This window comes from Melopsittacus undulatus, chromosome 4, assembly GCF_012275295.1.
Source record: "Melopsittacus undulatus isolate bMelUnd1 chromosome 4, bMelUnd1.mat.Z, whole genome shotgun sequence".
Lineage (NCBI taxonomy): Eukaryota > Metazoa > Chordata > Aves > Psittaciformes > Psittaculidae > Melopsittacus > Melopsittacus undulatus.
In genome coordinates this window covers 51,052,525-51,076,967 of record NC_047530.1, presented here as the reverse complement: position 1 = coordinate 51,076,967, position 24,443 = coordinate 51,052,525, and the positions used below count along the sequence as shown (strand labels likewise).

The following is a 24,443-nucleotide window of genomic DNA, read 5'->3' as shown; positions in this document are numbered from 1 at the left end:
ACAGGACTATATAACCAGCCACTGATGGGCTAACATACAGGTGAAGCCACCACAGCTTTGCCTCTAACCACTTCACCAGCTGAGCTGCACTATGTGCCTTCCTACTTCAAGCAAACTGTGAAGACAAACTTATTTGCATACAAGACACAGTAATTCAGTCACCTGCAGACACTCACAGACTCTTATGTGATCCACTTCAACCAAGGAACCTGTCTTTAGCACCCAAATGAGCATGGCCTACAACACAAAACTCATTTCAAAGATGCAGTTAGAAGAGCTACTAGCTCGGTCACTTCACTGTCTCTGTAACTCATTCAGGTTTGTTTTAAAAATAAGAAACATGGGAAAACAAAAAAGCAACTGCGTGCTCCCTCTGAAGTGCGCTGGTATTGCTGGGACAATGCTCACTGCAGCCGGACGCCTTTCTCCACCAGAGAGGCCAACAGTTGCGCATCAGCTAACTGTTCCAGCACGTTACTGTCTTTAGGGGGTTGCACACGTTCAGAGGGGAAAGAAACTGCGTCACTGTCTCCCTTGCACGTCAGAGAAGCTGGCAGCTGCAGAGCTGTGCACGCCAAGTGCAGGACGTGGGTTCTCCTGCACCACAGCGAACATCAGCCTCTTCACCACATCGTTACTTTGGTCCTTGGAGAAGTTATTCACACATATATCCAACCCTCGGCCCACAGGTATGACTGCTGACATGGCCAAGGACAGCTCGACACCTCTGGTAGGGCTAGATGTGACCTCATAGGATCTGCTGATCCCTTGTGTCAACCAAAATTAAGTATCAGGATGTACTGGAAGGAGCACTGTTTAGTGAAAAGAACTACATAATTCTCAGTCCTCATGCTAGTTTTACCACTCACTTGTTGTATTTCTCCCTGGTACATGATACAACCTTTTCCTTTCATATTCAAGTATCATCTTTGTGATCTTCTACCCTACCTGTAGAGTCGTGGGGATGGGATTTGTTAAGCAATGAAACACCAGATCATATTAAGCACTGTCATTTCCTCAGAAACACTAGCCAACTAGGGACTGGGAAAGACTCAAGATCTTTTTAATCCCACCTCATGGCAATCAGGAGTATTAAAGCAAAATAATGGACTTTTGAGTTTTCTTTTTTTAATCTTAATTTCACAGCAGTACTATCTTAGAGGCAGCTGGTAACATTGCTCTCTTAAGCAGCTTGAATACTTGCCAGAATGTGGTTGCAACAACTTCATACAGATATGGGTATACTCATCTCTATTTGTTCCTTTTGTGCCACTCCAGGCAGAAACCTGTCTTGCACATGAGCTAGAAATTAATAACCCACAGAGAAACAACAGAATAGCAAATCGTGATAGACCTATCCAGGGCTTTTGATACTCACTCAGCCTAGAGCATATTTGGGACTACAAATAAACTCCTCTCAGCTTGGGTCCTCAACGGCAGTTCAGAAGCTGGTGACTCCAACCTCTCATGAGGACGGTTAGCAGGGAAGGGAGAGAGGTTGATGATCAATGTACCTCTTGCTGTTATGCCTAATACATGGAATATGGCCTCATTTATCCAGAACTATCACATACCTGACTCTTTGCTTGGTCAAAGCTGACCAGCCAGTTAGGAAGATGTATGGCAGAACTAAATTAATTTTTTTCATTTTATCTTCACCATGGTGAAGAGGATGGAGTTATCTATATTGGGGGTGAACACAAAGGAAAGCGAAGAAAAAATAGCAAACTCCGTATTATATTGTAGGAACAAAGCCCAGGCCCCAATTTGGATCAGCTTCACACTGATCTGGAAGTTTGGGAGACAGCCCCTTTAAAAAACATACATATTAAAAAATGAGGGGAAGCAAAGAAGGATGTGTACCACAGAGAAGAAAACCTTGTGCTTAGACAAATTCAGTCGTCCTACTTTAAAACTGCAGGCCAGCTCCTAATTTAACATGGAGTTTCACATGTCACTACAAAACTCTGGAAGTGTTGGCTTTGCAGATATGCCAAACATATGAACTGTTTTCAATGAACTCAGTATTTTTCCACATCTACTTATTGTAACTCTGCTGGCAGGCTGGGAGTAGCAAATCCTCCCTTATCTCCCTCCTCTCTCTCTCTGTTTAAGCACTGGCTATCTCTGATCATGCATGATCCCCCTTGGAAACTGGACAAAAGGGGGGTGAGAGCATCACTGGGGTTGTAAGTACAAACCACAGAAGGAGACGGACTGTCGTGCAGGAGGGTAGTAGCAGGGGGAAAGAGGTGACTAATGAACAGAAGGGGGTGCGTAAAATCCTACTTGGATTGCCTCTCTGGGGAACAGCTGTTTCCTTGTAAACATCTTGCTAGCTGTCCAAACAAGAAGTTCAGACACGGAACAATAAAGGAGAGCACCCGGGTAGAAGCGTTCAAGACATGGGCTCATTCAGTACCCTGTCAATTGCTCCAAATGGCAGAATTCAAAAGCTAGGGAAACATTAGCTGTATGTTTAACCCTGCATGTGCTCATGTTATAGCCAGTGGCCTACAGAAACACATCTTTCTCCCTCTGTGGTGAAGTCCTTCCTAATCCTCCTATTCCCCCACCATTTCTGACACAACTGCAGAGCACACTGCTTGACCAAGGCGAAGAGGAAATACCCTCATCAGAGGAAGGACAAAGAGCCGCAGAGCCAAGAAATTGAAACCCTGAATGTGGCATCCCTGAAGGCCTAGAAAAGTTATATCACTGCCCGGGCATCAGCAACTTGGAAGTAGAGGGAACTGCAACAGAAAAAGTCAAAAGAGTCTTTTATTAGAACTGAGCACAAAACAGCCTACACTGGCAGCATTTCTATGCCAGTACAACTGTGTCCACACAGAGCTCTTGCCAGCACTGCAAGGTAGCTGTGGACAGGAGAAGGAATACTAGTACAACAACATTCCTACATGCAGCTGCCCACAGAAGGCAAATACCTGCACTGCACCACAGCAAGCAAAGACTGTGCACCACCTCTGTCTGTTCCTTGAAGCTTCTGGGGATATCAAATGCACAGGTGCCTGGTCACAAGCCTATCTTATAAACCCTGCCTCCAAAACATCACAAGATCATTAAATGAGTGCAATCAGATCACACACACATCTCCAGGAAAGAAGGGATGTCCTGGGCTCAGCTTAACCACAACAAGGGGTCACTTTGCAAGGAAGGCAATACACAGGATGGTAGGACAGAGTAACTGACAAACAGGGAATCCTGAGCCTATAGTTCAGTTCTCTACACCTTCATGTCCACCTCTGACTGACCTATACATTTTATCCATTCTACAGAATGCAACTACACTTACCCTGGGAAATTAAATGACTCTTACTCAAAACAATGCACAGAAGCAGGAACAAAGTAAGCAAAATGACACTCACACAGTCAGAAACAACAATGAGCAATTCCACATTTTAGAAATTGTCCACAAGTTCATAGGAAAGACCTGATGCAGACAGATTTATTTTACCTTTTTATTTCTTTAGGGCCATTTTGTCGTAGTCGTGCACAAACACCCAGGAAAAAAGACATGCTAGCAAGGGCTGCTCTAGAATAAACATTCAGTCATTACAAGAAGAGTGCAAGTCTGCTGATCAAAATCTCTCTGAGCCTAAAGAAAGGCAGCTGGCTTGTTGCATCAAAGTCAAAACCAGTCAGGAACTCCACCTCGTCTGGGGTCACCTTCCTGCCTCTGCTTCTCACTCTCCATATATTTATTTCTGAAGTCATCATGAGAGCGAGTTTCTGCATCTTCTTCTTTCTCTGGAAATAGGTTGGGAAACTGAAAGGTTTGTCCTTGGCCCTAAAGAGAAAACAAATGGTCAGAGAGACATTCCAGCCTTTCTGCGGTAGCTATGATGAATGTACTTACAATGGAAGACCACCCTGAAGTTTCAACTAGTGCAAAATCGTACCTTCTAACCTCCCAAGACCTCTTTCTACCCCTCCCCTCTCCCCCAGATACACATAGATCCCTCCACCTCCCCAAGCTATCCTTCAGCCTCTCCTCTGTGTGCTAATTAAGACACTGACATCTTTTTTTTGTTTGTTTTACACATGAATGGTTAGGAGATGGACACCTCTTCAAAGACTTTGTACCAGCTCAGAGATGTTGTATGAGTCATACAGTAAAAGCAAGATGAGCAAAATGGGTGATTTTGTTAAAGTAACACCACCAGGGAAATACATGGTGGAGCAGGCATTCATTATGTTAACACTCAGGGCATGAGCAGCGGTTATAGTTGTTTAGGTCTCAGCTAAGGATAAGAGAGAACAGTCCTAGCAGCTGTTATTGTAGGGTGTAATGTGGGAATACAGAATAACAGATATCACAGGTCTCTTATCAACAGGAATAAAGATTATAGTGTAAAACAATTACAGTGGGAACAATCTGTCTAATACATCACTAATGAGATTAAAGTGATTACATCTGCATCAGTCATTCTGCCTAATAGACAAGTAATTTTAGTGAAACATCATCATCAGACCTATGTCTCCCACTTGGAAAATAAACACTTGCTTGGTCTCTGTTTTTTATCTAACAGCAGGAAATCATTATTCTGTGGAAATGTGCTATCCCATTAACATTACCTACCTACTTTTTAGTACGGTTTGCACTAAGCACAACTTCATTAAACTTAGCAATAACAGTCCTTCAGTTCTGTATGGGTCTTTGCATAAAACTTATAACTGATAATCCATAAGTCTAAAATTACTCTCCAAAACACTTCCAAACATTACCATACATTAACTTTTCTGGCAAAATACCGCATACAGAAATCTTTAAAAAAGCATTTAACTGCTTTGGATGAAAACAGCTGGGGGTTTGTTTTTTTGTCAGTTTTGTTGTTTTTCAGATCAGCCATTCCTTACATTTGTGCAATAAATGCAATCAAACAAGAGGCCCAGCTATGAAGTAGTTCCATGAAGGACACGAAAGGAGTCTTCCACAACACAGCTACCTATACTACATTTTGGGATCAGAAATGTGACATAATTAAAACCAAAAAAAACCCCGTCACCATGTCCCTGTCCCAGCTGAATGTGCGCTATGTTTCATTTAGCCAAATACACTCAACCTGGTAATTTACAGGTGTGAAAGAATTTAAACCTCAAGCATACACTTCGGAAAGAAAAAAAAAAAAAAAAAAAAAAAAAAACCCCAAAAAGACTTATCCCAGTTGAGCTTATCCAGACTGGAATCTAGGAAATACCAACTCATACCCAGCAATCCTCTGGTTGTTTTCGTAGTGCATACTTCTTGGGGGTTTCCTCAGAGCCTGACCATACTACAAAAACAACAAGGGAGCTGCTGTATACATTACTCTTTCCTTGATTCTAGCCTGGATAAGATCAACTGGAACAAATCAAGGTTTTCCTTTCCATGGTGTACACTCTGAGGTTTCAACTCTTTTGTACCTTTAAATTACCAACAGGTATGTTTATATTAGCTGTCCTATAGCAATTAAAGTGTAGTTCCATTTCTAGGCACAGAAACTGGCCTTATCAATGTCCTTGAGCAATCCCAAAGCTGTAGCCTACTGAAACCCTTCCTGTAGTAGGATCAGCAGCAAGCACTCTTGAGGCCAAGTGCTGCCCAAGATTTTAGCACACTGAAGCATTTGGAAAAGAATCTGTTTATATTACAAAAAAATACTGTGTTTTAACTGCACTGTGAGTGGGTCACTCAGCCCTGTGGTAACTACGGGACAGACAGGGCTGATTCTAAGGACTTGTCTGCCCTGGAGAGGAAGCCATTTTAGTTGAATAAGTCAGAAAACAATTCAGGCTAACATGGTAGGCATACCACCTACACTGAAAACTTGAGAACTATTTATGTTGGTAACAGTGTAGTAAGGGACTGTTCTTGTTATGCAGCACTTCCATTCTGGTATGCTTCCAGGACCAATGCACTTCCCTTATTGGAGGATGAAGGAAAGCTGTCCCTAAAGCATACTAACAACATCCATGGTAATTCACTAAGCATTGCAAAACAGTTATTATTTTTAAAAGGGTGGGGGGGGAGGGGAGGGAGAAGGCAAAACAATAAAAAAAAAGATATGCACAGAGGCTTTAGCAAACCCAGACAAACCTCTCAGCTGTTTATCAAAGTGCTCACAGTTCCCATATCAAGGCTGGTGAAAGTCAAATATTGAGCTGAAAATGTCAGTCTCTATCTGGAGTCTTTTAATAAATCAAAATCAGCACAGACAAGTTGGCTCTTTCCAGCTCTTGTTTTGTGAAGAAATTCTGATTTTGGCTGGCAGCCAGACACAACTCAAAACAGCCAAGACATTACACCCTGAGAACTGAAGGCTGATAAATCCTAAGTAACAATACCATGCAGTAATACTGCACTGTAAGACTCTGGAGTGATGAAAGCTGTATGAAAAATAGCTGTTGTGCATGCTCAGTAGCTAATTTTCAGAAGAAGCCTGGATCTTGGGTATTTCAAAATTTCAAAAATACCAAAAGGCATCAGCTTACATAAAGGACTGTGGGTCTGTCCAAGCATATCTACATTCAGTGCATTTTCCACACGATGCCAGAGGCTACTGAGGTTCAAGATCATACGCCATCTTCTCAAAAAATGCCTACCAAAAGAATGGAGGGATTGCCACTCCTTTATTTAGTGCTTTTTCTTACACATCTTCTAGGTAAACAGCAACCATTTGACAACCATGATAAATGCATCATCAGAATGAAATCCTAACTGAAATAAAGCAAACAACTTTCTACCAAGTTCATCAGGGTTTTATCTGTTTTATAAACTGCTAGAACACAAAATGCTGGCACATTCTACCAGAAATCAAAATTCTGGCTTATTCATAAACCTTGGATTTATTCACTGTTTTACCTTTTGTAAGCCATTTAACCCTTCTAATCACTGACTTACTGAAATTCACATAAATTGAAATAAGCTCTAAAAAGGCTAAGGTTTGGTCCTCCCTTAGAGCTTCTGCCAGCATAATCACCTTAGTTAAAAGCACACAAAAAGCAGGAGAAAATATTAGTATCTTCCTACCTGACATATCTGTGCTAAAAGAAAATCCTGTGAAAAAAGACAGGCACTGGCAAAAAAATCCTTTTGCTCAGATAATTTAGTCTGTCTTGGAACTGCATGCTGCATTGCCAGCAAAAGACCTTTTTCATCAATGTGAGGTGATACAGTGATATCCAGGAATTTGTCAGGATAAGCTCGACCATCAAATGCTCTTAGATCTAATGTTAAAAAGAAGAAAAATAAAAACCAACCAAAGCAAGTCAGAGAGATTATACTGACACACCTAAAAAATAAAGGCAATGTGATGATTCTACACATTGCTATTCTCAATGTAGAGTCATCCCAGAAACTTCCCTTTTCTCTACAAATTCTAAGGTTATGTACAAGTGAGATGTGTGGTCTAATGTTTAGATAACAGAAATGGGAGCCATTAAACTTCTACTCCTGCACAACTCTAATCCTCACTTCAGTATTACCCAAATGTAAAACTGATTTATATACAAGGCCTCAGGAGGATTCACATGTTAAATGCTCATATCTTTTAAGATAAAATGTGACCTAAGCATTAAACATGTATTTTCCCCTTAGATTTCAAGCCTCTGTCACTAGAAAGGGTAAAACCACACCTTGCTCTCTGACTTTGTAGAAGAAGTTATCACAGGGAGTGGTACAAATTGCCTTCATTCATTTTAATGAGAGGTTAAGTGACCATAATTAGGCCTATGTAGTCAAGTGGTAGCCTTTCCACTGCTGAGCCTCAGGTCAGTAAATTGCTGGTAGGATTACCCAGCACAAACTCACTTATACTTCTCTGACCTTTGCTTCTCTTGAAAAGTTTAGGGATGGAAGGTCAGCACAGATATTATTCTGTAGGAATGATGCAGCAAACACTGACCATGTAAACAACTGCAAGATCTTCTGCTTACTTAGATAATTGAAGCACTTACTACTGTCCTTCAGAATTAGGAGAAGCGATGTTTATAGTATTGTTAACAAAAAATGTTGGACTCCCAACTGCATGGGATTCAATCCAACAGTTGCAGCAAATATAGCTAAGTTTAATAATTCAGTGCATTTGAACAATTCTCCTACTGTTGCAGTGGTAACATCTGATATTAAAATATTGCTGCAAACAGTACAGAAAGCAACTTCAAAAGTCCACACAGGAATGGGACAGTGTATAAAGCATCCAAGCCTCCTCAGAATTCACTACATGTCAAAGAAAAATCACATCTGATGTGCATAGGTTAACTATTGTGAATGTACTGGATAGTCTACACAGGGTTTGAGGAGAAAGCATTTACAAAAATGTTCCCACCAGTGCCATCATTCATGCAGCTAAATAGGTGTTAGTCCTAATGTTGACAAGGTCAGACTCCATTTTACAGCCATCTCCATTAGATTTCTCAAAACAGGTTTAATTAAAAATAGGTCTGGATTCCAGAGGCTTGTCTACAGTTGTGCTCCCACGGGTGCTAAAACCTGTTGAGCTAAACCAGCAAGAACACTGAAGGAGGAGGAGGGGAGGGGATGTTGTTGTTTTTTAATTTCCCTAATGTTGATGCAACTGTGAAGTTTCCCGTTGATTTTCTTTTCTCCTTTTTTCTTTAAATAACATGAGGATAATTGTAACTGTATTGGAGTCAGGAGAGAGTTTGCTGTTATTACATTCATTTCATCTACTCTGCAAAGATATATAGCTTTGTCTTAATTAAAAAAATAAAACAATGTAAAAAAGTAGCATTTGATACCCAAGGCTGTAAGTCTCCAAAACTTAAACCTTTCTCACTAAATTCCAAAAGGGGAAAAAAGGCAGACATGCTCTGGAATAGCAAGATATTGTTGATCCACAGCCTTCTATGATTTGAGGTATTTTTTTAGTGTGAAAATATTATGCTTGGACAGACCATATATTTGTCCAGTTACTGCCTGAGAATAAAGTAAACAGCTCTGAATCTCCAAGAAATAGTATTTGGAAAAGAAAGCACAACAATTCTTACATGTGGAACAGCTGGGGCACTGATCTGACACCTAAGGGTATGTTGACTATGACTTCATACACCTTCCACCTTTGAGACACTTGCAGTAAGTTAATGGATATGTACGCTGCACTGGAACACATAAGGTGATGTTTTACAAAGCAGGGAAGCAAAACTGGAGAAGATACTCAATTTCATTCAGGTAAACCTCATAACAGCCCAAGTTACACTGGGAAGAGCAATACTTCCACCTAGTGGGCAAATCAAAGATCAACTCAAGACCTTCCAAAAACGTCCTTATTTTTCCTGTCATAAGCAGCTTTAACTTGAAACTGGATTAATGAAAGAAAACACAGCTGGTAAAAATGGTGGGAAAGCCCAGCTACTCTGACTCACGATAGATGCAAACTAATTGTCATGAAAATAAGGTTTTTACAGTGGTTACCAAAGACTTTCCTAAATTAGGCAGATATTCCTAATGGACTGCATGGGGCCTGTTACAATCTAAATCACACCATGAATGAGAATGAAGGCAAACCCTTCAATTTCAGAAATTACACTGGGTTTCTGGCCTCACCCAGTGTTTAAAGCTGGTGTGAACACAGAACTGGGAGCTCATTGTCTGAGGCAGAGCCAGTGATGAAAAGCAAAGAACAAAAGGAGAAAGGGGTGGGAAGACACACACAAACCTAGAAGTTAAAGGAATTACAGGCACCAACAACAACAGGAAAAGAGAGAGCAAAGAGACCAGGAATGAGGTGAGGGGGAAATGGACAGACCAAAGTTACATGACAAGAGTTTAGTAAACAGTCACAATTTTCTCACTTCCAATGAAATACAACACCAAAAGGTGGTCTCTTGATCCCATTAATAGGGCAGATGGAAAACTTGCCATGTCAACTCATGCTGACACTATACTATAGGGCAATGAAGTCAGGGACATTTGCTGTCTTGTATACTGAAAGCAGTCCCCAGCCACAGTACCAGAGCACTCTGTGTGTTGCCCAGCAGACAAAATGAGAGGCTGAAGGAAGGACCAGTTACTGCTGTGTGACTGCTTCCAGTAAAAAGCTAGTTTGAGTAATGCTCCACTCCACTGTGGAGCTACCTTTAAGGTAATGGCAACTATTCTAGGATCAGAGGTTTGACGTAAAGGTACTGTGAATGGCTTGCTCCACAGTGCAGCTGCATTTTGCTTCCCACTCTTTCCCCATGAGTATCTGTGGGTTGCAGATTACCTCCTTAACTCAGCAGACAAAAGAGACACAAGTGAATAAAAGCAAAGAAGTCACTAGCAGGAGGCCAAGACAATGGAAAGTGCCTGCATCCACCTACTAAAGACACTTGAAGAAAGCCACTTTAAAGATTCAACATCACTCCTGGCATACAATTCTTCAGCTGTGTTCTCAATTAATCTTTCATACCTGATCTTTGGCAAACAAAAACCTAGCACAGACAATCTAGGTGGGAGAATTCTCCCATCAAAACAGAATCTTCATTGAAAAAGGAATGTGTTTTTTAGCCATCATAATGTAAAATCCCCAGACAGATGAGGTTGCCTTTAACATCAGCACAGAAAAATGAAGCTTAGTCCTTACCTAAATACAACACTGTTACTTTCTATTAGTATTGTACTTTATACTGTTCTTTTAAATGAAAAGCCTGTCTAGAAAAACACACTTCTCACTTCCATTTTCACTCCCATTCTCAGAAGGGGCTTAGAGAAAAAAATTCTAAGCACATTTAAACTTTGAAAAATCATAAAGTCATCAGGTTTCCCATTGTCCGTGCCTCTTTAATTTAAGCCCAAGTCCATATGAAGTCTTATGCAGTCTTTTAAGATTAGTGTTCTCCCCATACTGAATCCTTGTCCCAGGATGGAGTAACACTGAGGTTGTATTGTCAACAGCAATTTTGAGCTTATGGTTTTACAACCATAAATAGCATTCCTTTAATGTAATTTTGGTATGTGAAGGGGGTTTCTGTCAGTGGTTGAATTTCTTTTTCACATAGAGACAGGTAAGCCCAAGAGAAGTCTAAGCTATAATATGCTCCTGTTATGAAAGAAACTCGTAAGAACATGAAGCTCCTTTTCCACTAGGCAACCAACATACATTTCAGAACCTGGTTTAGCCACAATGCATGCTTGTTAAACATGACTAAGAGCTCTCCAAGGAATATGCCTTAGTCTTCTCTGAAATCCAAAAGCTTTAATAAGAAGTTCCCTACCCTTACAATATATTCTTTCACTTACTGGATGTTTCAGCAATCAACCACACAAGTCGTGAACCTTCCAGCACACAGAGTACAGGGTCAGCATGAAACTCACTGGCAAAGCAGCACCATATGACATCAGACCATAACTTACACACAGACCTCAAACAAATACAGGACTTTAAAACTAACCACTTGTTTGAATTTGATTTTTAGACTGAAATATTTAAATGCCCTTATACATTCTGGAATATATTAAAGAAAATGTCATTATTAGAGGACTGGCAGAAATATTCAGCCAGCCAGACAATTCATTACTTCCACGTTGGCTGGATAACAGTCCCTTCCCTTTTTCCCCACAAGCATTCCTGTTAACTCACCAGCTGTACATAGGCGACCTTATAATCTGGCTTCTTCACTCTTTGATTCTTGTGATTTCTCTTGTTGTTGGAACCTGCAGAAGAGAATCCCACCTTTTACTTCCCTGGATTTCCAAGTTTCCCAAAACTAGGCCAAGCTGAAGGGAGGACTTCACTAGTTCTGATTTACTGTTAAGAGGAATACTCTTTCTTCAGTACCAGCACAGCAACACAGTTACAAAAGTGTGGCATCACCAGACTCTGGCTGCTGACAGCCATTGTGCCTTCACATCACACAAAGTCTGCAAACAAGGAGGTAAGTCTCCTGCTTTCTGACTAGGGGGCCTGGAGGGATAAACAGTCCTTGCAAAATCAACAGCTTCATGAAAACAAGCAGGAAACTTGTCAATTTTTACTACTCAGCTGATGAGCTGGATGTACTGTTCATACACCAGGAAATGACACTCCACATCCAAACAATCATTTCAACCTTCTGCAAGTATACTGGTAACAGCTGAGTGGGAACTTAAAGTTACTCTCTGCATGTAAGGCATACATTAAAGCTCTCAAATTATTAGTCATTTTAACCAACTCTCATTTTTTATCTCTGAATATGTACGTTCTACCACCTCTTCCATTAGCAGTGTCAGATGAAATTGTTGTAAGAAACATGTTATAATGTATTTTCCAATGCTGTTTAGACCTTTGTGTTTTGTTATTTAAGATTTTAATTCTGGTGGTTTGGATTTTCCACATAAACATATTATTGATAAGCTTTCTGTTTTCTTTTTCTCCTTTTGTATGTTCTGAGTTCTACAATCATATTTTAAAGCTTCTTTCATTCTCCATTTTTCAGTGTTACAGTTTTTTTTCCCATCCTTTTCTTAACATCATCCCTAATCTTACCATTATAAACACATCAAAACTTTGCTAGTCACTGCATGGAATAAAGAAAAAAACAGCCATCAAAGATACCCTCACCAACAAGTCACCCTCCATTTGATTCACACACTGCCTGGTGATCAAACAGTAAAAAAAAAAACCATGAAAAGTATATTCCTGACTTTGCACCGCATCCAAGCTGCAGTCAGAGAAGCTCTGGAGATGGAAGCATTCATATGTAAAGATGACATTACAAAAATTTAGCTTATTTCAGTTAGAGTTAGATCCCTCTCCTCCAAGTCAGAGTCCAGCATAACTTAAACTAGGAATATTTTTATTTTTTATCCTGGGCTGGTTTTGCTGTGTTTGGTTTTGCTGTGGGTTTGTTTCGGTTGGGTTTTTTTGTAGGAGTGGCACAGGGCAACACCATGAGTAGATGTATACAGGTCTGTAGTAGAAATGTGGTGACAAGTGATGAAAAACTGGAAGTTTGTCAAGATGTTTTTATAACAGTATCTACTGGTCTAACAGAATATTTTTCTTTGCTCTACAAACTGCCTTTTGTTAGACCATAACACCTCCTCTGTGTGCATGCCAGATAATCTCAGCTCAGTCTGGGGGTTCTTTTTAAGGCTATGGCTGAAATTAAATTTAATTACTGATTTTATTAAGACACATGAAGCAGTTCCTTCTGAAGTGAGACACCCACTGGTGTTCACGAAGAAACAGTATCAACTACAAAAGCATACAGCACAAGCTAGGTAACTGTCAGATGAACAAGCCTTCTAAAATTCAGATTTTTTTTTAACTAAATTTATGTCATAATCTGACCAAAGCATTCAAGTATGAAACAGTGCATTTTCATTCAAATGGAGAAATAAATAATTATACTGATGGACATCACCAGCTAAGCACCTGGAACCACAGTTTGTGGAGATCTAATGAATCTTTGGATAGTAAAAGTCTGTTCTGGCTGTGCAGGGATGTTGTGGCCATTCCTTTGCACCACTCAACTGCACTTACCATACTGTATCCTGGTCCTCACAGCAGCTACTGGCACATTGTATATTTTTTCAAGGTAATTCTTGACATCTATTCTCGTCATTCTAGGCAATGCAAAAATAATTTGGGAAAAGACAGAAAAGTATAAATATTTAAATAAAATACAACAGAGCCAGAGTATTTACAGAGTGGTTAATACTCCAGAATAAATACATATTCTCCTTTTAAGAAAGGTAGCTCTAGTGCACAGAAGTATAAACTCAACATAGATCACACACTGCTACAGCAATTCATTATCCATAAACTGTAACAATAACAAATATTTTATCCCCTGTAGCCTCAACAGTCAAAATCCCAGATATATTCCTTATTCAGCAAGAATAGGTAGCCTTTCTCACTGTTTGACCCTAGACTCCTTTTTAACCTGAATAGCAGTTTCCAATCTTTCCAAGACCTGCCACAGGGCTGTGGATTTTAGTGTGTGCAACCAGACTGGTCAGGCAGACAAAGTCCTCAGAAATACTTGGACATCACATTGTTTCCTATGTATCTTCTTGTAAGCACTTCCTTCTTCCTAAGCCCACCCCTGGGAATGCTGAGCCCCATTAACTCTCAGGAAGAGGAGCAAAGCAAAGCTCATAGTTAAATCAGTAAATCCAGACTCTCTAAAAGTTCTCTCTGAGGCAGAAGACCCTTCCCCAGGCCCAAAGGGGATCTCATCTTCCCACCCCTACCAAGACAAGCTGCAGCCCAAAGGGCAGTGTACCCGTCAGGTGGCACTGCGGGGAGGGTGTGTGTTCCTCTGTACCCCAAGGGCAGCCCTTTCCGCGGCAGGCCCGGAGCCATGCGGTGCCCCGTCCCCGCACTCACTCCATGGAGATGCGGAACTGGACGGTATCCTCGGGCTGCGGCACGCCGGGCCGCACCGCCTGCATGAAGAAGTTGGGCCGGAAGATCCGAAGCTGCGGGCCGCCCAGCTGGAACAGCGGGTACCTACGGCGACATGACTCCAGTGACCGACAGACCGACCGGCACCCCCACAGCCGCACCCACAACCCCCGGCTCGGCTCGGCTCGGCTCGGCCTCCCCCCACCACAGCACAGCACAGCACGGCCCGGCCCAACCCAACCCAACCCAACCCGGCCCGGCCAGCTCCGCTCACACGGCCCTCTTGGCGCCTATCTTTGCCATGGCTGAAGCTCGGCCCGACAGCGGTGCGGCGCCAGAGAGGCTCCCGGCGGGGCGGTGACGGCAGCTCTCGCCCCCTGCTGGAGCGGAGGAGCGCGGTGGGGGCTGCGAGGAGGGGTTGTGGGGGGCCCGCGGTGTCTGACCACCCCATGGCGGTCCCCTTCTGCCAGGTGCCTTCCCACAAAGACAGCTCGACCTGGGATCGCCGGCCCCTGGGACCACGCTAGAGGGAATACAGCTTTAGGGCAGAGGAGGATCCCTCAGAGGAGCCGCAAGGGCCGGGAGGTGGGGGGTAGGAGGTAGCACCTGCACAGTGATGCCCATGGGGGTCTGCGCAACGGTGGTTGCGTTTCTGGAGGTCTTTTCCTCGTGTGAGACCCCGGCAGGGGTGCTGCGGCCGGCTCGGGGGTCCCCAGCACACAACAAGTATGGGCCTGTTAGAGGAGGGGCACGAAAATGGTGGGAGGGCTGAGATGCCTCCTCTGAGAGGAGCTGGTGTTGGTCAGCACGGTAAGAGAAGGCACTGGGGAGACCTGAAGGAGGGCTTAACCAGAGAGAGGCTGTTTACCAGCGGCTGTCGTGGCAGGACAGGGGCAGCGGTTTTAAAATGAGAGGAGGTTTAGATCAGACACAAGGAAATAACTTTCCACCATGAGGGGGTGGGAGCGGTGGTCAGAGAAGCTGCGTATGTCACATCACACTGGAATTGTTCAAGGCCAGGCTGGAAACAGCTTTGAATAACCTGATCTAGTGGAAGGTGTCATAGAATCATAAAATCAACTAGGTTGGAAAAGACCTTTAAAATCATCAACCATTACCCCAGCACTGCCAAAGCCACCACTAAATCATGTCACTGAGGCCCTCATCCACACGGTTTGTGAACACTTCCAGGGACGGAGATTCCACCACTGCCCTGGGCAGCCTGTGCCAATGCCTGACCAGCCTCTTGCTGAAAAAATTTTTCCTAATATCCGCTCTAAACCTCCCCTGATGCAGCTTGAGGCCACTTCCTCTTGTCCTTTCACTTGTAACTTGGGAGACTGACGCCCACCTCAGTGCAACCTCCTTTCAGGTAGTTATAGAGAGCAGTAAGGTCCCCCCTGAGCCTCCTCTTCTCCAGACTAAACACCCCCAGCTCCCTCAGCTGCTCCTCATAAGATTTATTCTCCAGACCCTTCACCAGCTCCATTGCCCTTTTCTGGACCCGCTCCAGCACCTCCATGTCTCTCTTGCAGTGAAGGACCCGGAGCTGAGCACAGGATTTGAGGTGTGACCTCACCAGTGCTGAGTACAGGGGGATGATCACTGTCCTGGCCCTGCCGGCTGTGCTGTTTCTGATACAGGCCTGGATCCTGTCGTCCTCCTTGGCTGCCTGGACACAAGCTGGCTCATGTTCAGCAGCCCAGGTCCTTTTCCACCAAGCAGCTTTCCAGCCACTCTTCCCCAAGCCTGTAGCATTGCAAAACTGTCCCTGCCAACAGTATGTGGGTTGGAACTAGATGATCCTATGAATATATGATGGCATAGCATGCGCTAACAGAGAGACAGAATGTGAACATAGGCACCAGAAACAGCCACAAGTTTGGAAACATGAGGAAAACATTTTGGAAACATAATGGAAACCCTGGTGGACTTCCCTCCAAGAGGGCATTTCAAGGGTTGGCAAAAGGCAAGAGGCCCTACAGAACAGCCCACATCCCAAATATAGTAACAGCCATTTGTGTTTTGACATCTACACCGAATTAACCAAGTAATTCACACTTTAGTATTGGGCTTTAATATTATATGTACGTTGATAGCCTTGATAAACACTTTGATATAAATATTTGAATTAATCATTCTTTGTATTCTACTGTGACTTGTCTGCATTTAAGAAATGCTGTGTGCTAAAAACTACCACTTTTATGGATTTGCTCCTTATTCATGACTCTTTGATTCCCTCCATCACTTGAACTTTTAAGTCAATTTCAGTGGTATTTGGCATCAAGATTACAAGCTCCCCCAGAACAGCCAGCTTGTATGGTGGCTGTAAAATAGGCCCCCAGTCCTGGGTCTTTGTTGGTGATATTGAGCGTCATTCCCAGTTGTAGAGCTGGATCAAATGATATTAAAAGATTTGGAGCAACTCCCAAATCCTTGCAAAATGGGATGCCGTTAAATAAAACGTGAAACACTGTTCCAGAAGGCTGTCATTGGAGTAGGTACTAGTTGTGCTTTATTTACAAAATCCAGAGATTTGTACACAGCAATCTACAGGACAGCATAGGGATGGTATCAGGAGGATGAAGAACATGCTCAGCAGGAATTGAAGATGCCAGCAAGGAGTCATTTCAGTTCCACAGGGAACCTGCTTCCTTTTGACTGAGGAAGCCGACAGACCCCTCCAGGAAGAAAAAGAAGAAAAGCAGCAGCAATAGCCAATGCAGGCTGATGTTGTGATTTTTGTTAGCATTGATGCATAGGAATACAAGTAATCGGTGAAGGAAGAAAGAGGAGACCAGCAGGGTTTTGGCACTCCACTAAGGGCCATCCTGCCTGGTTCTTTACTTCCAGCGCCCGCCAACCTTGCCCTTGGGTGGTCCTGCCTTCTTGCTGATATAATACAAAAAGAAAGAAAAACATGTCAGCGTGATGGAAGCTGTGGAACTCTGTGACCACTTGTGCATTTCTGACTCTAAGATTAGGATTGAGCTGCTTTCTGTTCTCACGTGTTGGGCACACTTGCCATAGAGCATGCCCTGAGAAAAATACTGTTGCTACTGTGGGGAGATACTCCTCCTCAGGCTTTCAGTGAAAGGTCAGGTTGTGCATGCCTGAAAGAGATGAACCCTTCCAGATTCCTGCATTATCAAGAGAGAAGTCTATGTGGTCTCAAAACTAAATGGCTGGACTATCCAGCCACAGACTTGATGTGTCCTGAATTCAAATCTGCTATTTTAGGATTTAGAGCTTTTTCTGGATAAAATTTCCTCATTATCAGGAAGCTCTGGACAAATTTCCCAGGTGCTCTAGTCATCTAGTAGTGGAAGCAAAAAGCCAAACAATAATTTAAATATGACTAAGAATTGCTTTGCTCTAGTAAAGGCAGAATGGCTTCTTCCTTCCTTATGAGAGCAAGAGCCTCCAAAACAGTCCAAATAACTTTTTAGGCCTCCCCTCATATCAATGTCCTTATCTTGCTCATGATGTATGTGGGATCAGTCCAGCTACACTCCCCACACAAAGCGCCTGGGGCAAACTCTCCATATAGTACCTTCCTGCACACAGAAGGGCAATCCTGCATGCAAGCCACTTACCTTCTGACCAAGAAGCAGGCATGCCTGGAGTCAAAGAGGGGCCAGGCATGAAGTTAGTTGAGTTAGATTCTGCACTGGCTCCCATGGGCAGCACCTTGGCTTTTGGGGCTCAGCACACCACCAAACCTTTCCATCTCACACACGTGACGATGAGGCTTCTTGAACCAAAGCTCATGCAAACTGGGGGCAGCTCTTTGACATGGCAGAGAAAGGGGTTGGGGCACAAGGTGGTAGAGCCTTGCTATCAACAGAGAGGCCTTCTTCAAACCACTCTTTCCTCCAGGAAGCAGAAAAAAAGATATGGACAACACATCTGGGGAGATTTTCGTGGGCCTGCCCTGTGAATTGGTTCAAGAGCACTAGCCATTTTTACAGAAGGATGTAGCACAGTGACACAGACATACATATAGTGGATACTTTACCTTTTGACTAAGTTAGACTCAGTTGATTTGAAAAATTGACCTTTTACATGACAAAGAGCAGAGCATTTTCTGCTTCTCTTAAATTCATCTTAGTGTCCCATTTGCCAGCCTTTCTGCAGGTTCAAAACCCAGTATAGACTTGTGTAGCTCCTCAAATGAAGGCAGAGTCCTTTCATCTCCACAAGCACCTGTGATGTTTGATGTTATACCTAACCTTTTGGAGTGTGCTTAAGGAGACTTAATAAAGTCTGAAGCAAAGGCTCACTTGATCCTCATATAACACATTCAGCAGGCGCTGCTTTGGAATGATAACATCTAGTGTGGTTACGAATTTAAGTACACAGAAATCTCATGAGCTGTGGGCTTCTCAGTGCAACCTTTTCAAATTATGTCCTAAGATAATATCATGTATTTTGGGGGAATAAGCATGCAGTAATGGTACAGTCTGTTGTGCATGGTGTGGTAGTGGCCCTCAGATGAGCAGCAGCACCCAGACAAACCATGATATCCTTCTGCAGCTGCACAGTCTGGTGAGGTTTATCAGCCTACAGCTGTTTACAGAAAATAACATGGGAAGGTCAATCTGTATGTTTGGCATCTACAGACAACGGAGGCCCCAGCCTTACATTCATCTGCTAAGCCAGGGTGGCTTGGGGAAGTGGGAAAGCAATGTCTGGTCACTCCTGTCATACGACGATGTCACCAAAGACCACCACTTCATTCGTGACATGACTTTTCTAAGACGATACAGAAGCACTGGAAAGCTCTCTTCTCTTGCTTCCCTGCAGTTCCTTCTCTGTGTCTGTCAGTTTTCTACACCCCTAGCCCTGAGGTTTGGTCTAGCCCTGGTCTCTTGTAAGTCCACTGTAGAATAGTTACAGATACACAACTCAAAAATCTAATGAAATAGAAGTCTCGTGGGGAAGGAAAGTGAGGGAAAGATGATGAGTGACAAGAACACACAACAGTAATCCCATTATGTTAGTCTTGTTACACACCATTCCTTATAATCCTAGCAACCACTTGTTTACCCTTTGTAAACAAAGGTTGTATTCCCTCAAGTATTCAAAGCACCTCAGTCAGGTGTTTGAAAACCCCAGCAATAAGCAGATGGAAATCTTGCAGACATGGTGTGAAGAAACATTATTTTTCTTGTTAGCTGTTACATTCACTTCAGTTTCCCCTTCATTTTCTCAATGTGAGGCAGGATGGTAGTTGCCCTTCCATCTCTAGCCTCATTTCATTGCGATAAGAAAATGTCGGTGTTGAGGCTGAAGTGACTACTTTGAACACTGAGAAGATATACCCAAGCCAGGAGCTTGGAAGGTACTTACTGCTTCTGAGCCTGATCGATCCGGTTCCTGAGGGTGACAATCTGCAAACAACACACATGACCAGGGTTTTTACAGATAAAGAAACCTTGTTCCCTCATGGAGAGGGGAGTTTTACCTGCTGAAATGCTGGAAACAGATGGCTGAGGTGGAGATTAATACTTCCTCGGAAATAAAAGCTCACCCTTGCTTGAAGGAGAGAATGTTGCTCCTTGGCAATAAAGCTGCAAGCCAATTTGATGCATCCAGGGACAGAGGAACTAGAGTTTTATAACCCTTTTAGAACAGTTCTGACATATACAAATTAATCTCCTATGAACTTGTATGTAAGACTTCAGGCGAGCAAACTGGAATGTGTCACCCTGGCCAGCTGGAAAGCTCTAGGATGGCTCCATCACCTTACCTTCTCACTGTTCTCCGACTCCTACATATTAGGAAGTGCATAAGCTCAAAGAGCTTCAGTGATTTTTGAAGGAGACCTCAAGAGTGGAAGATAGGTTTCAGTTACCAACTTCCCAGCAGCTCATTTAATAAGAAAAGATGACTTTTAAAGGGTCTAAAGAAGAAAATATGCAAGAAGAGCTTCAGCAACTGTGAAGGAAAAGGTTGAAGTGAGGGTTCTGAAGACCTTCCCCAGATCTGTTGATGACTGAAAGCCACTAGAGAGTCTGTCCTACAAGATGGAACATCTCTTAATGTAGCCGTGAGTAAATTTTATATTCCAGCCTGATGCACGGGAAAGTAAACACATACCTTGCACAGGATGAACACCTTATGGTCTGACTTACCACCTCAGTCCTGGCCCATAGCCCTGGACTCACTACCGAAAATCCTAGGACTGTCCCAGTGAAGGTACTGGAAAAGCCCACAAGAACTAGGGTGTGATAGAGAGCTCTCTTTTGCCCCTCATTTGTAACTGAGTCAGGGTTCTGCCTAACTTTCCTGGGCTAGAAAAATGCACTTGCCACGACATATGCTTTGCTTCTGCTTTTGGCTCTACAAGTCCAAGAAATGATGACCCAACATGACATTCTCAAGTCTAAAACAAGTAAAAACAAAAGTCGTACGTTCCAGCTGGCCTAACATCCAGTCTTACGTGGCTCGTTTCTTTCCGTGGCAAACAGAAACAAAGTAAGAGACTGAAACATTAGAAGAAACAAGACAACACAAGAAATGAAGGATCAAAATATCACCTACTTTCGTACTTACTCACGAAGGTTTTAATATCTGCTGAAGTGGTTTAAATTATTGTTTGCAACCAAGTTATTCTCCCGAGTGTGGAGGAGGACCAGCTGTTGCCAGTTTGACCCAAGGACTTAAGACTTACCTTCAGTAATAACTTTGTGATAGTGACTATAACACTAACTCTCCAATGAAGCACCAAAGAGCAACAGGCACTAGAGCTAAAGAACAGCTCCACTCCTGTGTGTCCCAGCTCCTTCCTTTGTCTCTCCCTTGCATACTTGCTTGTATCTCTTTCATTCTCTTTGCTGTTCTCACTTATCTTTCTCCTCACTTTTTTTCCCTGCCATAATCTTCCCTTTGGTTCTCTCCCACTTTTTTTCTCTCAACTCAGCTGTGCATTTTCTTTCTACTTTGCTCATTCTTTGTACTTTCTCCCCTTGCTTTTCATCAGCAGCCACCCAGCTTTTTGTTTATGCAGAGGCTTCATTATCATAGCATGTAAATATCCCTGGCATTGCTTTAAATACTGTTTTCCCACACCCAATCGACTGTTAACCAATATTTTGGATCTGGATAAGCATGTACCACAAGGTGGAAAATCTTTCCAAAGCCCATACCATTCTTTTCTGTGAAGTCCAAGCCTCTGCATGTATCCCAGGTGCATCAGGGTGATTCCCTCATGCATGCAATACCAGAGGTTTGGATAGGGTATTATTTTAGAGATGGTCTGAGTGAGTTGCATACTCTGTTCTTTAACCACATCCTTGTTGGACCCTGACCCTTTTCCTGAATCACCACTTCATCTCTTTTCAATGAATGGAAGGGGAGAGAAAAAGGAAGGGAGAGACACAAGATCCAGTTTTCTCTTTTCTCTCTGCACTTGAAGCCAAGCACCAGTTTCTGCCTGGCACCTGGCCTCTGACCATGCGGCAGGCTCATGCATTTGGTAGCCTTTGCTGCTGCAGTTACACAGGCAAGTTCATTGTACTTACAATTTGGAAAGCTCCTGCAGCCTGCAACGCATTGTTAAAAGCTAAGAGAGATTGAGAGAGTTACAATGGTGTTGTTCATTCCCTGTCAGTATGTGTCTGTGTGATTGGGAATTAAAAGTAGAGTGAGACCGAGATCCAGTAGGATTTCTCAGCAACTGAATCCTGATGTAGGTGAGTGCAGCCCTATCCTGTGACTGTGAAGGAAACACATCCACTTTCTGTTACCATATGACACTTCAGCCAGATGCTCCTGTCTGGAGACAGTTTTTGGTGACTCCAGAGAGCTCAAGTCCACAGGGAATCTGTCTGGGATGGGAATAAAACTTACAACGTTCAAGTGTGAAAGCAAAGATGGATTTAAAAATATTACTTTGCGATAGAAATTAGTGACTTGAGAGTCATTGAATTTTCAGGCCACTGCTACCAATAGATAAACAAGAATGAACAAGATATGTTTGAGCAGAGAATGGGGAGTCCATTTTCCATTTGGATTTGCCTTTGCATGAGGCACTGAAAACCTTGAGAGTGATTTATTCAATTTTAGCCTAAAATGTGAAATCCAGACCAAGTATGTATGTGAGGGGAATGCAGTTCCAGGTGTGTTGCTGCTTAAATACTGCAAAAGGGCATTGGAAACCCAAATGATATCACCAGAAGGCTTTTGCTAGAGAAGTCACAGAAATGTCTACATTTTCGACCCAGAGCCATTAGCAAAATGGCTTCTCAACTCACCTCATATTTTTTCCTCTTGATCTGTTCTGTAAAGTCATACTTTTCAGTCTCCAGCTGGTATAACCAGTCCCACAGTTCCTTAGCCTTGTCCCTGTGTGTTTACGGGGAAAGGAAGATAGGAAAAGTACATCACATCATATATTTTCTACAGTTTTTATGGCACTAGTAATGAGGCTTTTCAGGTTTTATTCAATGAAGTTCACATATCTTCCTGCAAACCCTTTCCATCTCTGAAAGTTACTCACCATTTTCACAGTCACATTTTTCTCACCTTCTCACCTTTTACACTTGCACTGTTGCATGAATCACACACTAACATATTTCCTATAGATTTAATTTCCTCTATAACTCCTAATTAAAGAAAAGAGTCCTCTTGGATCAGATGAGAAGGAAAGAGGACTCTGAAGGCCACTCAGATGAACAGAGCAGCTGCTGTTGTTCAATCTCATCTGTTTCAGGGCTGAGGTAAGCCACCCTCATCTTCAGATACATGTAAACTTAAATGTGTATAGGTCAGACTGTCACCTGATGACTGCTCTGTCTGCAGCAGAGCAATCAGCTCCCAAGCCTCCAGCCTTAGTGGAGATAGGTACTCATACCTTCGCAGCAATAATTCCCCCCTGGGCATGCTGCAGATACCAATCTATATGTTTGTTCAACTAAACTCGGAACTGGTTTTAAAGTTTGGACCTAGTTGCATAAATGAATAATTCTAATTAGCATGAGAGGCTGAGCTATGCCAGGACCATAGCTGGGTGGCTACCAAATCATTTCAACAATTCCCCACATCTCTATTTCCCCACCATCCTCCATGTCAAGGAAGGGCAAAACTTAACATTGTTCCTGATGAATTTCAAGGAAGACACTCTCCTCTATGTCCTCTTTTCACTAGGGAAGTCTCTATGACCATAAGACCAAATTTCAGTATGTTAGGATAAGCATGTTACCTCAGCTTGTCTTCACTAAGATGATCGATGTTCAAGGGCTTGCGCCTCTCTGCCAGGACCTTCTTCTTTGTCTCTCTAGCTGTTTGCTTCTTTCCTCTCTTCTGATCAGCCTGTTTTCAGAACATCAATTAATGTCAGACTGCAGAAATTCAGCCTGAATGAAACAATCTCAGTGACAAGCATGTAAGACAATGTGCTAGGGATCCATAAGAAGGGAATTTGAGCTCTTTTCTCAAATTGTAATAAAGACTGTTCCCAGTCAGCCCTGTGGTTTAACTATTCCATATTTCTTCCTCCAATCCATGTTTTTTACCTTAGCCAGATAGCTGCTGTATGTGGCACCCATGGAGGACAGAGCTTTTTTCTTCTTGAGATCGTCCTCAGCTTTTCTTTTGGCATCTTCTTCCTCTCTCCGTGCCTTTTCCTCCTGTGGAGTGCAACACACAGAAGCAGCAAGTTACTCTAGGGGAGACTCACAGCTTCCACAGCAGCCACTTTCACTGCAGAGAATGTGATCAGGTAAGCACGTTAATGAGAATTGGCAGCTCCTGTTTCCTGCACCTGCTTAAAGGGTGATCATTTCTTCTTTTGACTGAGAAAGGTAGAACCTGTAGGTTTTTCTGTCTCTAGAGATCACTTTCAATTTGATGCTGAGATAAGGAGAGAGATGCAAAGACACTTACCGCAAGCCTTGCCTGACGCTCCTTCTCCTTCTCAGCCCGGATTCTCTGTTGCTCTGCTCTTTCAGCTCTACGCTTCTCCTGCAAGAGGCAGTGGCAGAGGCATTGAGTCATCATTGTGGCTTTATCTGCCTCCAGTATTACACCCCACAGCCCAGAGCTTTGATTTGTAGAAAGTGAACAACCTACTCCCTTGCCAGAACATGCAGAAGGGTCCCATGTGCA

The 24,443-nt window shown here is 42.9% G+C and overlaps 2 protein-coding genes across 3 annotated transcripts in view; both read right to left on the bottom strand.

Moving 5' to 3' along the window:
* Window positions 1-3,437: 3,437 nt before the first annotated feature.
* MRPL23 (mitochondrial ribosomal protein L23) lies at window positions 3,438-14,677 on the bottom strand. Of its 2 annotated transcripts, XM_034062613.1 has the most exons (5): window positions 14,608-14,677; window positions 14,316-14,438; window positions 13,467-13,549; window positions 11,583-11,656; window positions 3,462-3,808 (listed from the first exon to the last, which is right to left on the bottom strand). In XM_034062613.1, the coding sequence occupies exons 1-5, from the start codon at window positions 14,634-14,636 to the stop codon at window positions 3,650-3,652; spliced, it is 468 nt and encodes a 155-aa protein (XP_033918504.1). In that variant the 5' UTR covers window positions 14,637-14,677; the 3' UTR covers window positions 3,462-3,649. The 2 variants fall into 2 exon arrangements, with proteins under 2 accessions (XP_030904997.1, XP_033918504.1); XM_031049137.1 differs by lacking the exon at window positions 14,608-14,677 and having other exon boundaries at window positions 3,438-3,808; window positions 14,212-14,339.
* Window positions 14,678-16,829: 2,152 nt separating this feature from the next.
* The window catches only part of TNNT3 (troponin T3, fast skeletal type), a 32,127-nt gene continuing 24,513 nt past the window's right edge, over window positions 16,830-24,443 (bottom strand). Inside the window, 7 exon segments of the mRNA XM_031049006.2 lie at window positions 16,830-17,225; window positions 19,686-19,726; window positions 21,860-21,900; window positions 22,592-22,682; window positions 23,539-23,648; window positions 23,852-23,965; window positions 24,222-24,299. Of these exon segments, the coding sequence (XP_030904866.2) occupies window positions 16,849-17,225; window positions 19,686-19,726; window positions 21,860-21,900; window positions 22,592-22,682; window positions 23,539-23,648; window positions 23,852-23,965; window positions 24,222-24,299 (852 nt within the window). The 3' untranslated portion in view covers window positions 16,830-16,848.

Bases quoted from the DNA above. Each gene is read 5' to 3' on its own strand.
- MRPL23 (XM_034062613.1), bottom strand. From the start codon at position 14,636: ATGGCAAAGATAGGCGCCAAGAGGGCCGT. The intron at 14,439-14,607 runs GTGAGCGGAGCT...ATGTCGCCGTAG, and splicing joins ATAGGCGCCAAGAGGGCCGT to GTACCCGCTGTTCCAGCTGG. The intron at 13,550-14,315 runs GTGAGTGCGGGG...TGCATTGCCTAG, and splicing joins CAGTTCCGCATCTCCATGGA to AATGACGAGAATAGATGTCA.